General features: G+C 39.7%; 1 protein-coding gene across 4 annotated transcripts in view; it reads left to right on the top strand.

The window, feature by feature from the left end:
- ADGRL4 (adhesion G protein-coupled receptor L4) overlaps window positions 1–15,929 on the top strand; it is a 119,047-nt gene that overhangs the window by 88,249 nt on the left and 14,869 nt on the right. For 3 of the 4 annotated variants that reach the window (XM_077333228.1, XM_077333229.1, XM_077333231.1), the window contains 4 exons: window positions 1,703–1,879; window positions 3,337–3,537; window positions 6,555–6,775; window positions 10,834–10,900. In XM_077333228.1, coding sequence (XP_077189343.1) covers window positions 1,703–1,879; window positions 3,337–3,537; window positions 6,555–6,775; window positions 10,834–10,900 — 666 coding nt within the window. The remainder of the gene's footprint in view (window positions 1–1,702; window positions 1,880–3,336; window positions 3,538–6,554; window positions 6,776–10,833; window positions 10,901–15,929) is intronic. The other variant, XM_077333232.1, reaches the window with a different exon arrangement.

A 15,929-nucleotide genomic window follows, 5' to 3' on the forward strand; every position in this document is an offset into this window, starting at 1 on the left:
GCCTCCTGCCTGCCAATAGATCATTTGAGTGGTTGATAATAATTGTGATCTCCTGTGTCAAGGGTGGGCTTCTTTAGAAGTGGATTTATCACAGCCTGTTTCAAGGTTTGGTGACTACCCCTTCTCTTAAGGCTACCTGGGCTCTAACACTTGAGAAACAGCATCTGGAGTGATGGTAACATTTGCCCAGATATTGTCCTCATTCTAGAGGTCAGCCAAGGCATCAAAAGGAGCTCTAACCATATCAATAGAAAAATCTCCAACAACTGTCAGAAACTCATTTGGATAAATCTGGCTCTGATGGTAGATCATCTGAATAGTAATACTAAAGGTAAAGGTATCCCCTGTGCAAGCACCAGGTCATGTCTGACCCTTGGGGTGACGCCCTCTAGCGTTTTCATGGCAGACTCAGTACGGGATGGTTTGCAAGTGCCTTCCCCAGTCATTACTGTTTACCCCCCAGCAAGCTGGGTACTCATTTTACCCACCTCGGAAGGATGGAAGGCTGAGTCAACCTTGAACCGGCTGCTGGGATTGAACTCCCAGCCTCATGGGCAGAGCTTCAGACTGCATGTCTGCTGCCTTACCACTCTGCGCCACAAGAGGCTCTTATTTTTCCTTGTAAATCTAAACCCAAGCAGGTAGTGATCTGTCCATGCTAATGGAAACATTGTCAATTCTTTCACCCTCAGATAATTTCCCTCCAGTCCAGAATGAAATACTAGATCAAGAGTGTGACCTGCACAACGTTTAGGACTAGTTATTTCCTGAGGCAGACCCATGTTTGTCATTGAGGCTATGAAATCTTGAGCTTCTCCTCTACATGAATGCTCAAGTCCCCCAAGACAACCAGCCTGGCCGTTTCATGAAGTATTGAACACTCTAATGTAATCTGACAGAATGTTGGAAGTGAATTTGGGAAACCTGGGGGATTTCTGCACAGTGGCCAAAATGACAAGACACCTCCCGTCTGCAATAGCATGATACTTAATCGAGTGATTTCCCCCCTCCCCACATTATACTCTCCCTGCCACGTCTTCCCCTCCCCACATGCTGCGCAAACAGCAAATACACAAAGGAAACCATGGCCAGCCAGTGAAGGGCACAGCGAAAGTGGCAGCCTCCCCCCCCCCCCCCGGCATTGCAGACAGCATAATTTTCATTAGACATTCCTACCTCTGTGCAGCCTTCCCATTCTCTTCACTCTATAGACTCCTGTCCCTTCCACTGCTTTCTGTTTGCCAAAGCATGAGGGCGGGTGGGTGAAAGTGCTCTTATGTAACAGACAACCAAAGGGTGTTCTAAGCAAGACATGAAGTTCAGGGCCTAAAGGTGGGTATAAGAAGAGTAATTTAATTAACTGTGAAACATCTTGGCCCTTAAAAGAATAGGTGTAGATGTAGATGTAGATGTCATGATGCCTGTTTATGGTAGAATTAAGGGAGAAGTTTTGAAAAGTATTATAAAGCAGATATATCTTTTTTTGGTATGTTTACCCATTTTGCCTCATGTTTATATAGATTTCCTTGTTTTGCTTTTGTTTTTATTGATGTGCTGCTTGTTACCCTGTATTATTAAATGAAAGGACTAGGGGTTCCTGTATCAGAATATAACCAAGTAATGGATTGATTTTACTAATGTAACAAAGCTTTCTTATTGTGTGATTCTGCCCCCCTCCATAATACATTTGATTTCCTTCCAGGCTATGGACAAAAAGGATATTAAATGTGCATTTTGGAATTATTCAGAAGACACAATGGAAGGAAACTGGTCTACAGAAGGATGTGAGAGAGCACATTTTAATAGTACTCATACCTCATGCAGATGTAATCATCTGACTCATTTTGCTGTTTTGATGTCCTCAAATGACTCAGATGTTGTAAGTGCTTTTTAATGTAGCATTCATTAATTTCTTTTACGGACTGGCACCTTTCTTTAAAGCATAGAATCTTTTCCACTTTGAATTTGAAGTACTGTTTCCACCTCTGTCACCTGGTTCCATCACTTTTCCTTGCTGAGGCAATACACAAAGGGATAATTCTTCAGAATTAAATACTTCCATGGTTAAATTGTCCCTGATCTTTACACTTCCAGAATCTCTCAAAAACCATTATGACAATGGGATGTACATTTTTCTCTTTTACAATAATAGCTGCCTACTCTAAGAGCTGAGTAAACAGTTCACCCATCTTTATTCTTGGTACTGAACTGCAGTATAGTTCACATAATACTTTATTATCCTTGTATATCACACCCTTCAACAAAATTCTGACAAGCCACAGCTGTTCTCATTTTACCACCTGAGCAGGGGTGGAATAGAGGAGCTGAGGATAGGGGATAGACTGGCAGCCCTAATCCAGGTAGCAAATGGCAGTAGGGAAGTGCTTGGTTGTGATGCATTTTTATGCTAGGATTGCCATCCTCCAGGTGAGGCCTGGATATCTCCCTTGACTGCAGACATCAGTTCCCATGAAGAAAATGGCTGCTTTGGAGGGTGGACTTCATAGCATTATAACCTGCTGAGTTTCTTCCCCACCCCAAGTGTTGTCCTCCCCAAAATACACCCCAGGAATTTTCCAAACTGAAGCTGGAAAGCTCTATGTATACAACCCCACCTTTTTCACTACAGTCAGCACATATTAAAAACTAATGTTAAGCACTAACTGCACTTATGCTGCTAACTATCACAATACTGTATCTATCAAATGCATGTGCCTTTGGGATATACAGTGGGTTGGATACAACCAGTGTTTCCACTGATGAAACTGGGAGGAAAGGGTCCCCCTTTGACAATCAAAAAGGCTGTGATTGGGCTCATGGGACATGCACAAACAAGAGCCATGTGGAACAGAAGTTGAAACTAGCCAAGATGGGGCAAAAAATACAACCCAAACCACTGGCTGGATCCAATCCAGTATTTCTGCTCTTCTGTCATTGTAACAGATAATATGCATTGCCATCTTTGAAGATGCTGATCACCTGTTAAGCAGCACAAAGGTGGTAAGGGCATCTCCTTTTCTGCTTACCAAGTGAACTGCTGGAAATAAGACCTTTTCTTGCACCCAACATTTGGTACATAGTCTGCAGTTGCATACAATAGATATTGGATCACAGTCAAGGTCCTGCTATTGATTTTTTTCCCAAAGCATTATGCCTGACATAGGGAATAATTTTACAGAAATTATTTGTACCATGATTATACAAAATGATTATGCAAAATTAAAAAGATTTGTAGGGGTGAAGGAATAGAAACCCGGGATTGTATTATCAAATAAAGTTTTAAAGAAGTTATTGAGCCATTTCACTTTAATGTTATATTATAATTTCCCCCCCCAGGATGTCAAGGATTATATTCTTACAAGAATCACTCAGCTAGGAATAATTATCTCGTTGATTTGCCTCTCCGTGTGCATTTTCACATTCTGGTTCTTCAGTGAAATACAAAGTACGAGAACAACAATTCATAAAAATCTCTGTTGCAGTCTTTTCCTGGCAGAGCTTATCTTTCTTGTTGGAATTAACATGAGCAGTAATCAGGTGTGTGTACTTTCTTTGTTGTTTCTTCATTTGGAACAAAAACGGATGCTTTACTCTGCCATTCTCAAATATGAATTTAGCATTTTTTCATCTTTATGTGAATACTGACATTTGAATTTACACATAACCAGTTGTGTGGGAATTTAAGAGTCTTTTCTAAGGATTCCAGGCAATCCATGATGGGCACCTTAATGAAGAACACTGGAGACATGGTATTAGTTTTGTTTAAAGACAAATGTTTCAGCAATAGGAAGAAAAACTTAACAGTTCCAACAGGAATTATTCTGATTTACCTTTTCTGTCTCCAGTGTACAAGAATGCTGCTTGCTGCGCTCTTGTGATTTTATTTAATTGTAAATATCACTAGTGCTAATTTTAGTATGCTGAATACTGATAATTTATTTAAATCAGCCACCCTGAGGGTCAGGGAGAATTACAATCATCATTGAATGTGTGTGTTTGTAAAATGCCATCAAGTTGCAAACTACTCCCCTATCCTTTCCTCTTCACCTCTTTGATAATTGGGGGAGGGATGGGATTTTTAGCCGTCATGTTAGTAGATTGATGTTTTAATGAGAATTTTAATGGGGTTAGTTGTTGTGACCCGCCTCGAGCCTGTTGGGAGAGGCGGTAAATAAATAAATAAATAAATAAATAAATAAATAAATAATAATAATAATAATAATAATAATAATAATAATAATAAACAAGGGACTATAAAGCAAATAAGAAGCAGAAGTAGTTTGCCACTGCCTTCCTCTGCAGAGTCTTTCTTTGTGGTCTCCCTTCCAACCCTGCTTAGCTTCTAAGACCAGGTTTACCATGCTGCCCTCCCTCCCACAATCTATATTAGACAAATAGAAAAGGGAACAAAAGAACTGAATCAAAAGAAAAACTGAAGCATGAATCGTCTACCAATGTGTTCTCTCCTTCTCATTTCCTCTGTCTTATCTGTAATGATAAATGACTTCCACTGGGAATCCAAAACAGCTAACATCCTCCATAGGCCCTTGGTTCATTCATCTGTAGAGGAAATAACAAAGCATTTTGTTGTACCATAAAGATTAATGAACTTATTGCAGCATAAGCTTTTATGAGGAAGAATGCACTTTATCAAAGCCTTCAAACATTACATTCAATTGTCAAACATATATAAACCCAGAACTTCAAATAGCAAACAGAGGAGAAGAGTCATAACATAACACTGACTGGTTGGCAAAACAGTCTATTGAAAAACTGGCTCTTGTTAACCACCAGCAAGCGGAATACAAGCTGAACCTGTGAATCTCTAATGTAAAGGCATGCTTACAAAGATATGTAAAATGCATAAAACAGTATCTAGCTGACAGCAGAAGGTTAAACATTCTATTTTTTATGAGGCTGTAAAATAGAATTGAAAATAATTTTCATTTTCAACATGTGTTTTCAAGGTTTACTTCTTTATTTATTTCTCCATTCAGAATATTTATATCCCACTTTTCCTTTAGACTCAAGGCAGTTTATACAAAACAGTTAAACTATTAAAATTTAGAATAATAGAATTATAGGGCTCCAGGGTCATCTAGTCTAACCCCCTGCAGAATGTAGGAAATTCACAACTAAAATCAATTGAATACAACCAGCAGGGAACCTGCAAAGACTTGCCAGTGAAGATGTATTTTCTTCTGTATCCCCTCCCCCATGATTTCCTCTTTCCTTTCTCTGATATTCCCCATAACCACTCCCCTTTTTCCTGCTTCCTCCCACCCAACTTATCTTCCTTTATCAGTTTCTCTCTGAAGGTTTCTTTCCTTCCCTTCCTCTGGCCATTGCCTAACCCGGTCTGGGTCTGGATGCACAGTGGTGGTTGGACTGGGCTTAGCTGGGTGGAAACTTCCACCAATAAATCTGGCTTGAGCCACCACCTCTGCCACTATGCTGAACTAGTTTCACAGTGGCTGCTGTCAAGTTCTGCTCTATCAGGAGATATGACAGGAAATGGAGATAGGACCCTTTCAAAGGTTTTGTCCAAGTACATTCCCACTCCCTGCCCCCATCATTGCTTTACAGAAACTATGGCTTGGAAGTCTTAGCAATATTGTTATGGTTGCCTAGCAACCTCCTAAACTGCCACTGAGATACCGGTGGGCATTCTTATGTCTGCAGATATTGTGCCTATCATTTTGTGAAGTTTTATTTCCCCATTTATTTATTTTAGATTTCAGATTTTGCTGCAAACTTGGGACATGCATTAAATTTGTAGTGAAACGCCCCAATCTACTCCCAGCTCCATTTTGTTGATCTGTGAGCCTCTGGGGAGGGTAGTATATAAATATAATAAATAAATAAATAAACTATAGCACACTTTATTTATCCCCCATATACAGAATAGATGCACACGTATCCTCAGTTTATACCCAATTAAAAGTTTAGAATGTGTTATTTATTGCAAAATACATATGATTAGCAGGGGAATGATTAGAGCCTCTTGTGGTGCAGAGTGGTAAGGCAGCGACATGCTGTCTGAAGCTGTCAGCCCATGAGGTTGGGAGTTCAATCCCAGCAGCTGGCTCAAGGTTGACTCAGCCTTCCATCCTTCCAAGGTGGGTAAAATGAGTACCCAGCTTGCTGGGGGGTAAACGGTAATGACTGGGGAAGGCACTGGCAAACCACCCCATATTGAGTCTGCCATGAAAACGCTGGAGGGCGTCACCCCAAGGGTCAGACATGACCCAGTGCTTGCACAGGGGATACCTTTACCTTTGCCTTTAGCAGGGGAAGTTGATCTATTGGATGGATTTACATGTGCATGACAGATAAAAAATGGATATGTGGCTTGGTTTGAAAAATTATGAATAGGCATGTTTTTTCCCCATTTATTTCCAGAAGTGATGAGAAGCATGGATATTTTTGTACTAGAAAAAATCTCAGTGGAACGGGTTTTCTTTTATACTGCAATCCATTCTTTTAAAACTCATTTGACATATACAAAGTCTTCTACGGTGTTCACTTACCTTGCTTTCTGTTTGCTCTTTTAGCTATTCTGTTCAATCACCGCAGGATTACTCCATTACTTCCTCTTAGCTGCCTTTGCATGGATGTGCATTGAAGGCATTCACCTTTACCTAATAGTTGTCGGAGTAATATACAATAAAGGATTCCTTCACAAGAATTTCTATATCTTCGGCTATGTGAGCCCAGCAGTGGTTGTTGGAATTTCTGCTGCACTGGGATACAAATATTATAGAAGAACTGATGTGTAGGTCATTGTTTTTATATGTTGCCTTTATTATGGATAGTTTTGAAATAACATTTTCCTCAGGGATTTGTTAACCAAAACATATTTTTATCATTACAAGACACAGTATCACACTGGACTCTGTTTTACTATGGGTTGTCCATGTGTAGCAGATGAACTTTATTTTTTAATTTGATACTTATTCCTATTCCTCCAAAGAGCTCCAAGTGATACACATACTTCCTCATATCAATGTGTCATTTGGACTGCGTTGATCAACCTATAGTAAAGGTTGGCTGTTCATTCTCAAGCAAAGGAAATTTACAAATTCTTAGGAATGCAAATGTTGCCACAGACCATTGTTCTGAAAACCCACCAATTTCTCTTAACTATTTTAAAAATTATTATTAGATATAGAAAAGAAAAATATAACCGTGTTGTCACAAATACTGTGTGGGGAAAAATTCTAGCAATAACCACAAAAACAAACACAATATGATTAACTAAATACACAAAGTAACATATTTACATAATTAATTCCTAAACATTGCTATTTAAAGATTTCTTTTTGTATTCTGTACATTTTTCCAAAGTAAATCAAATTCATTCTTTTGACAGACTCCTTGAATTATTCTTATATTGTAAGTTATTTTTTCTAGTTTCATAAGTTGCTTTAGTTTGTTCCACCATTTATCTATCACCAAATTTTCAGCAATTTTCCAATTCTGGGCAATAACCATTCTGGTAGCTACAATCATAAAATTAACCAAAGCTTTTTATTTACAATACATGTTATGAGAGCTAATGAAGCTGATGGTTCTATTTCTTTAAAACTCCCCCCCCCCCAGAATTCTTTAACTACTGGGCAATCCCATCACATATGACAATAGGTCCCCAACTGGCCACGTCCACTCAAACAGTTTTTGTTTCAAGAAACAGATAAGATAATCTAATTGGCGTATAGTAGCATTTCTGAATTATTTTAAACCATGTTCTTGAACATTCCTGGATATTGAATTAAAAGGAACTTGCTTAAATATTTTATACCAATCCTCTTCTTTTATTTTTATTTGAAGTTCTGATTCCCAGGGCCATTACGCACAACTTAAATGTAGCCAAAGTCTTACCTTTTGTAAATGCTATTAATTTAACGTTTCACATGACATCGTAAACAAACCGCAAAACTCCCGCCAAACTCCAGCAACAATCGGAATTTTATAGCGCTTAGGGGGAAATCCAGAAAAGTGAATTCCCCCCGAAAAAAATGCTACACTTCTGAGCAAAAGCCGCAACACATCAGCAAAAGACATGTGCATTCTAAAAATAGCGGTAGAAAGAATGTCCCTCCCTAGCTCTCGCCCCTGAGCTTCTGGAGACATGATTGCCATTTTCCCCCCCTTAAACCAGTGAAAGCAACAAATAAGAGAGGCTTCTTCAGCTGAAGTCCCTCCACAAAAGTGCTTAACAGTAAAACAAAGCTCCCTTCTGCAATTGGCTTTAAAGTTTCCGAGCACAATACAGCCCCCTGTTCGACACTGCCCATAATTTCGGTCAGAAATTGCACCCATCGGGGGGGGGGGATTTTTTTTTTTATTTGAAGAGCATGTAAACAATTAGGCGCTAGCTCCTACGCCAGCAAAAGAGGTCTTTCTGAGACATTGAATGATGATGAATAATTGCTACTGGTGTTTTGGGGGTTTTAAAAAACAGTTGTTATAGGGAAAGGAGCTTTTCGGGTGCACAAACACAACAGTTCATTGGCTGTTCTGTTTGATTGACAGCCAGAGGCAGGAAGAAGTGTGGAAAAATATTGCCTCCTTTGTTGCAATTCCGGCGAAACCGGAAACCTGTGGGGAATGAATAGACCGATACTGGGACTTCAATATTCTGCTAGAATTGAAGGTGTGCGGAATGATGAAATTCCACTATTAAATATAGCGTTTCTGCATACTGCAAACATTTAGCAACATTGTTGTGCGGAATGGCCCCCATATTTCCTTTATGGATTGTGAATTTGGCAGCCACTTATCTAATAATATTTTATATAATCTTGTTATTAATTTCCCTTCTATGGTTTCTATTTTTTCAACTAATTGTTCAAATTATGTTAAAGATCTATTCATTTGTTTTTTAACCCACCCGTTAATCAACAAAAATATGTACAAAAGCTAGGCAGTAGTGGTAGAGCTAAGAAATCTACCACCTCGAGTCATTGTTTCATTTTACTAGAGTGAGCAGTTTGTTATGCTATTTCTTTTGAAACTCTGAACTTCATAGGCTCCTGGTTTATCAGCTGTTTATTCACCTTTTTAAAGTTTCTCCTCTACTGAACTTCATCACTTATCTTAATTAGGTTGCCTCTTCTTTTTACACTTCTATGCTTAGAATCATAGAATCATAGAGTTGGAAGGGGCCATACAGGCCATCTAGTCCAACCCCCTGCTCAACGCAGGATCAGCCCTAAGCATCCTAACGCTTCCTTTGGAAGGACCTAAAACATTCATCTCAGATTTAGCTGAGAATATCGTGAGCCATGGAAGAAGCTATGGTTCAATGTAGAAGGTCACAGGTTTAACCCCAGTTAGAAGAATTCAACTGCGGAAGATGACGTGGAAAGCATTTGTCTGAAACTATTGTTTCAGCTATTGTCTATCTTAATCAACAAAGCTAACCTTAATGAACCAATGGTCTGAACTCAGTAGAAGGCAATTTTTGTGATAATGTGAGATAAAAATAGTTAACGTTTTGAAATAGTCTGGACTGAGAGGCGGTAATTGGTGCCAAAACCACCTAGTGAGCTTCATTACTAGAGGGAACTGTTGAATCCTGGTCTCTTACTTGTCCATCCTTCTAAACACTGTACCACATTTTCTCTCATCTCACTATTCCTTTACATCTGAACCTGTCTGTCTTTTAGATGATAACTGGACCAATAACAAACTATACATGTGCTAACCTTTGAGCCTCAGAACTCTGCCTCTCATGTGTAGTTTGACAAAGTGTGGCAGATGCCAGTATGGGCCTCACTGAAAACATTGGTATATTATGATTTTAAGGTGTTTCGGTTTTGTTGATTTTTTGTGTACTTTGTTTGAAAGTAAATTGTCCTTAATGGTACACAGCTGTGTTCAGCCAACAGGTATAAGCTGGAGATGGACTCCCTGTTTTTAGTGCATTGCCCTCTTACAGCCAGTGTGTTGGAGAAAGGATAAACTGAAGGGAAGTTTATGCAGGAAAATTTCACTTCACCTCACTTCATCTCATTGTCTGCTTACTACCTCAGTAGAGTTGGGGAGGCTTGGGCAGCTGCAGGAGACCTACAAGAGAAGAGAGCACCGGTGAAAATACTACTGTAGGCTATTGTACCTTTCTAGCTTGTTGAGGCTAGAACGTAGAAAAAGGTCAGTCTCACAGGACCCGCCAGCAGTGGTCCTTTGAGAGAAGTCCCAACTGAGACCTTAATAGGAGGTCTGCTGCTGCATTTTCCTCTCTTGTCAGACAACTGGACCTATACATTGCTGCATTTGATGACTTTTTCTCAACCTAATATCTTCAAAGTGATATCTGCTCTACTACTAGGGGAAGAGCACTTACACTGGCTTCAGCTTTCTTGGGACTCGTAGGGGGGCAGGTTAGAAATGTTAAGAAATCCACAAGTAAAATAAACTTCACTGAGACACTAGATGGGAAGACTTGGTGGTCAGAATCCAAGAAAAAAAATCAAGTAGTGTGGTGGGGCAGAGACAGAAAGCAAGTAGAGTGGACAGATCTAGGAAGTGGACAGATCTGGGAGAGTGGACAGATCTAGGAAATTTATAGCAGCTAATATAGTCAGATTGAATCTCTAGAATCATAAGGATTCCATACTTTGGTACTTATCTATTCTATACTTTGGTACTTATCTGCCTGCAGTTACCTCCTCTGGTCAACAACATTAGTAAAAAAAAAAAAAAAAAAAAGGAAGCCACTTCCTGTCTGATCCATGGAGTTCTTAGAAAGAGAAAATGTCTAAGGGGGGCAACATTCCACTTGAATTCCAGCCTTGCATAGTGTTAGATAATCTTCTTCTTTTTTCCCAGATGTTGGCTCAGCACAAAGAATAATTTTATATGGAGTTTTATAGGACCGGCATGTCTAATAATTCTTGTAAGTATGGTTTTTATTGGAGTACATAAAACTGATAATAAAAGGTGTTTAACAACCACTAACCCATTGATAGCCCACCTGTGAGTCCTAATTATATGGCAAAATTAACTATTTTAGACATTTTTAACTAGCCACTCTAAAATATATTTATCTTGTATATATCTAAATACTTTGCTTACGTGGAAGGCATATGTTTGATTAACTAATATTTCTGATGAGGGACTATTTATCTCAGTCTTATGGCTTCAAGCAACAGAATTCTCTGTAGCAATTCAAGGATGTAAGATCTAGCATCTTTACATGTCAGTGACATCTCTAAAGAACTCGGCAGGGGGTATATAGAGACATTGTGCCAGGAGACAGATAATCTGGTCTTTCAAATGCTGAGTTACTTAACATTTTATCTGTGATCGCTCATCTTTGAAGATTAGGCTGCCATCCTTATGATTTTATCATTCTTGTGTACCCTGCCATTATCAAGGCTATTTTAAACAAAATTGCGACATCGGAGACAGGAACCCACTATTTTACTCAGGCAGGCAAACCAAGAATTGATAGCCCTCTATTTTTGCTGGGGAAAGGAGCCCTTTTAATTCCTATCGGAAATATTTTCAGCCTTGATCTTGTTGGGGTCATGTTGTAAAAAAAAAAAAATCACCTGGCTACATCAAGATGTTTCCTACATGTTGCAAACTTACATGAGTAAAAAACAGAGAGAGATCAAATAAGAAGTGTTTTAAAAGCAGATTCACTGGTGCAGCAAGTTATATGAGTAGAAACTCTCTGAGAATGCATGGACACTCATTTAAAGTAGTATTAATTTTAAAAATACCAGTTCAAATGTTTAACAGATTACTTATTAAACATTTTTCATGGACTGCTATGAGTATTTCAGTGTTGAAATACATAATGTCTATGCTAGAGAGAGCATTTTCAGGTTATAGAAATTGGACCAAATGAATAAAAGTGCTTTATCCTAATCTAAAGCCTTAGTTCTCAACCTTTCATATGTCCCACTAATCACTTGGTCAAAGAATCTGGGTCCCACTATGAGAGAAACTAAAAGCACAATTTTTCACAAAAGACATCTATATGTTTGCAAGCATTCAACTATTATATTTAACTTTAATAGTACATTTGAGGGCATAAAATTGCAGTAGTATTGTTGGGAATGATTTTATTGCTTTAAAGCACAAATAGTAACTCCATTAGTAGCTGAAAACTGTAATAGCACTGAGTATAAATTTTACTGATTCAGTAACTGCAATTGCGGCTCAGGAGTCTGCCATGCTGCTATTGAAGAAGCAGCAGGTGGGCAGGGGAGGGAAGGCACACGGTTCTCATGTGGCTGGTCAGCTGGCCAGATGCATGAGAGCTGGGCAAGAGAGGCATGTGGCCAACTGTGACTCTTCCGTCCCAGCAAAAGCGGAGCATGGACGTTCCCACCCACCCAGGATTGTATTGTTTAATTGAGATGTTTCTCATGGTTGAATTCCTGTTTATTGTTCAATTTTTGTCACAGCTTTTGGGGTTGCAGGTCAGGCATGGTTAAGGTGCCTGTTCAGGGAGAGCTCAGTCAAGCAGATTGAGCCCATCATGGTTAGGGTCTCCTTCCCAGAGGCGGCCTGGGGAGAGGATGGCCAACCTGGAGGGAAAGGGAGTCTTGTCGGACCAGTTGGCCTGGCACGGGCCGAATTAGGTCTGTGCCTAGCCTGGCATGACTGGTGGGAACACCTCCTGGTTGGGCCCAGCAGCTAGGGAACCCATCTCCCGGGGATGGAGATGAGGGACCTGGATGCTGTGGTGGGCATGATTAGCAGTGGAGGCTAGATTAGCTATCACAGGCTCCTTCATACCGTGCCAGGCTGTGGGTCGAACATCTGACTAATCAATAAAAGCTGTGGTCAGTTTTTTATACACTTAGTTGTCAGTGCCTTTCTTCCTGCCCCAAAAACCTGCCTGCAAGTCAAAATACAAAGCAAAGCAATTGGGAAGCAATGCAGCTGGCATGGAATTCTAACACATGGAGGTCATGCATACTCCCAATTTGGGATATTGACTGCTTTATTGACTAAGAATATATTTAGAGATTTCACATTGTGTTAAAGAATCTCAAAATGCTGACCAGGAAGAATGAAGGAAAGACAGAAGTGCAGTGGATAATCCCTGGTAGGAAGTATCAGCAAGAAGCAGCCCATCAAAGACACTTGCTAGTGGGCAGGGAAAATAGGAAGAAACACTGACTATACAAAATTACTACTAGGATGCCAAAAGCACACAGATGAATAATACATGGAAGGGAAGGTTGGCAGGAGATGACATGTCATTTGTGGACGTGGACCTTGGTGTTAAGGAAGAGCCTGCTTTCTCCTATAATTTTTATTTTCATTGAGAATTCACAAGAAAACTTCTTACTGGGAATCTGAACATCCCCCCACCCCCCGCAAAAAAAAAATCTTGAGGATTGTAGCCCAGTAAACTTGCACAGTTAAAAATAAATTGCATGTCAGCAGCCAAACATTTCAGTGCTCAAAGATGGCTGCATTGAAGGGTAACTTCCTGTTTGCTCTGCCATGTGAATTTCTGTTTGCTGTCCTCTCTCGGCCTATAGCCTGAGAGAACCTGGAGATCCCTTCCTGCCATCTCCCCTCTTGGAGGGGAATGAAGTCTCCAACTTCAAATATTCCCATCATCAACTGAACTGCCTCTTGACCTTTTGCACCTTTTTCCCTAGTGGGACAAATCCTTCGCTTTTTTAAATGTTCTTTTCATGTTTTCATATTTAAAATGTCAGGGGACTGAACAAATAAATGTTTTTTTTCCTTCAGAAATATTACTTGATAGTAGCTCCTTCACTTTACATAAATATTAATGTAAAGAAATATTAATGTAAAGTACTGGCATGATCACAAAAAAGCAAAAGACAATTTGCAAGACACCCTTGTGTCCCACCTTTATAATAGTAACATAATGAAGAATGAAAATAAGCAGGATAAAAACAGAAGGATCACCTTCCAGTGATCTTTCCCAAGCTTATTGCTATTACTGCTGCAGTCCACATTCCTATTGCTTTTTTCACTTGTCACATCCATCTCTTGAATACTCTGCTCTCTTAGCAGAAGGACTCCAGTCCAGACCCATCTTTTCCCTCCTTTAAACTCCTGCATCTCCCTTTTATTTCCTGGCCTCTCTGCCTTCACCCTACTCATGATTGCTTCTGTTCTAACCCACTGCTGTCTACTCCTTGGTAAACTGCTACAGTATCAGCAAGCAATTTTGCTACTACATTTTAAATCCATTGAAAGGTTCAGACTTTGAAAGGTAGGTCCACATAGAGCCTGAAATATGTATAATTAAACATATGACTGGTAGTGCTTAATTGCAAAATGTAGTCGAAACGTAGCTCATGATACTGGCCATAGCTCTTCGTTGTCAAGTGCAATTTATTCAAAGTCACCAGCTGTACATTTTCCACAGGATATACATTTTCCACAGTTGTACACTTTCCATAGGTTATCACTTGGTATATGGGGTACACATATACCCACATCTATTATGGGGTTGCTTGGCAGAGAGGTGTGTGCACCCCTCTGCTGTCAGTCTAAAATGTTTGCCTGCCAAACCATCAAACTGAACAAAATGTTCAGGGAAAGCACCTCCCCCAAATGTAGGTTTGGGAGGCATGAACCAGGCCGTTTTCACGGGAAATCTGGTTCAGGCACCAGTTTGTACCCATTCCTAGTCATCATCATTCATTGCACATCAAGAAATATTTGTATTATTGAATGGCCCAAGTGGACCAAAGAATTTTGCCTTCGTTATTTTGCAGTAGGACTATTCACACAAATGGGATCCATATGCATCTATATCACGATGGAGCTGGGGTGTGAGGAAAACCCAGCTCATTTAGTCAGCCCTAAATGCTGATGGTATATATGAAAGTGTAACAACTTATGCTCTTTCTATTGTTATAAGCAACTTAGAAATATACTTTTAAAAAATCTGCATTATTACATACTACAGAAGGCTTAAGTAATTTAAAGCCAACGGAGGTCTACAGGAAAAAGGGTGGGGAGCAATTATGCACTTCAGAAAAAGTGTTGTATTTTTTTTCTGGGAGCAGCAGTTAGAAGAACAATTGAAATATCAAGTACAGCGCTGTAAAGAGCAGCAGCTTTCAAGTATGCATTTTCGCTTGAGCCTAACGGGTAGATTGCAACAACTTCAGAGACTTTTCAAAGCAGGCCTAGCCACAGTTCAACTCTCGCACAAACAGCATGCTGTAGCTCTAATTCTTACTCAGAAACATTATATTTTAGTGAGAAGGGGTAAAATTGCAAAGTGGGATTCAAAGAGCTATTGAACCAGGCCCCAAGGGTTTGGACATAGCTAGGGGGATATCTCAGTACTTTGCTTTGAGTGTGATAGGGTTCCCCCACCCTGCTATATCATAAAATGCTTTTGAGATTTCACTGTTACAAAAGATTCTTGTCATGCCTCACAGGAAATAACATTTGAAAAATGAATGTCCAAACATACTGTGCTTGCAAATGATGTTTTGGCTGTGGGTCATATGATTTTAATGAGAGTGTTTAACTTTTGCAGAAGGGGGGCTGGAAGGGATATATCCTGAGAGCTAAGTGGATTCCTTTACCTCAAGAAGTTCTGTCAGGAAAATACTTTTAAGTGTTGCATCCTGAACAGGAAGAGACCATGGCTCACTGATAGAACCTCTTCATGAAGAAGATCCCAAGTTCAACCCCTACTATTAACACTTAGAAGAATCTGGTAGCATCATGTGAAATACCTCAGCCTGAAACCCTGAAAAACTCATTCAGAGTAAACACTACTAACCTTGACAACCCAATGAACACCTGTCACTAGACAGCTTCAGGTGTTCTTCACTATCACTTCACTAAACATAATAAAGCTCATGTTGACAACTCACTCCCTACCTGATCGGTCCTCCCTGAGGGTGTGCGCTCTGCTAATGAAGGTGAATCAGTTCAAATTGCATGAAGACAAATAG

Source organism: Paroedura picta, chromosome 4 (genome assembly GCF_049243985.1).
Source record: "Paroedura picta isolate Pp20150507F chromosome 4, Ppicta_v3.0, whole genome shotgun sequence".
Lineage (NCBI taxonomy): Eukaryota > Metazoa > Chordata > Lepidosauria > Squamata > Gekkonidae > Paroedura > Paroedura picta.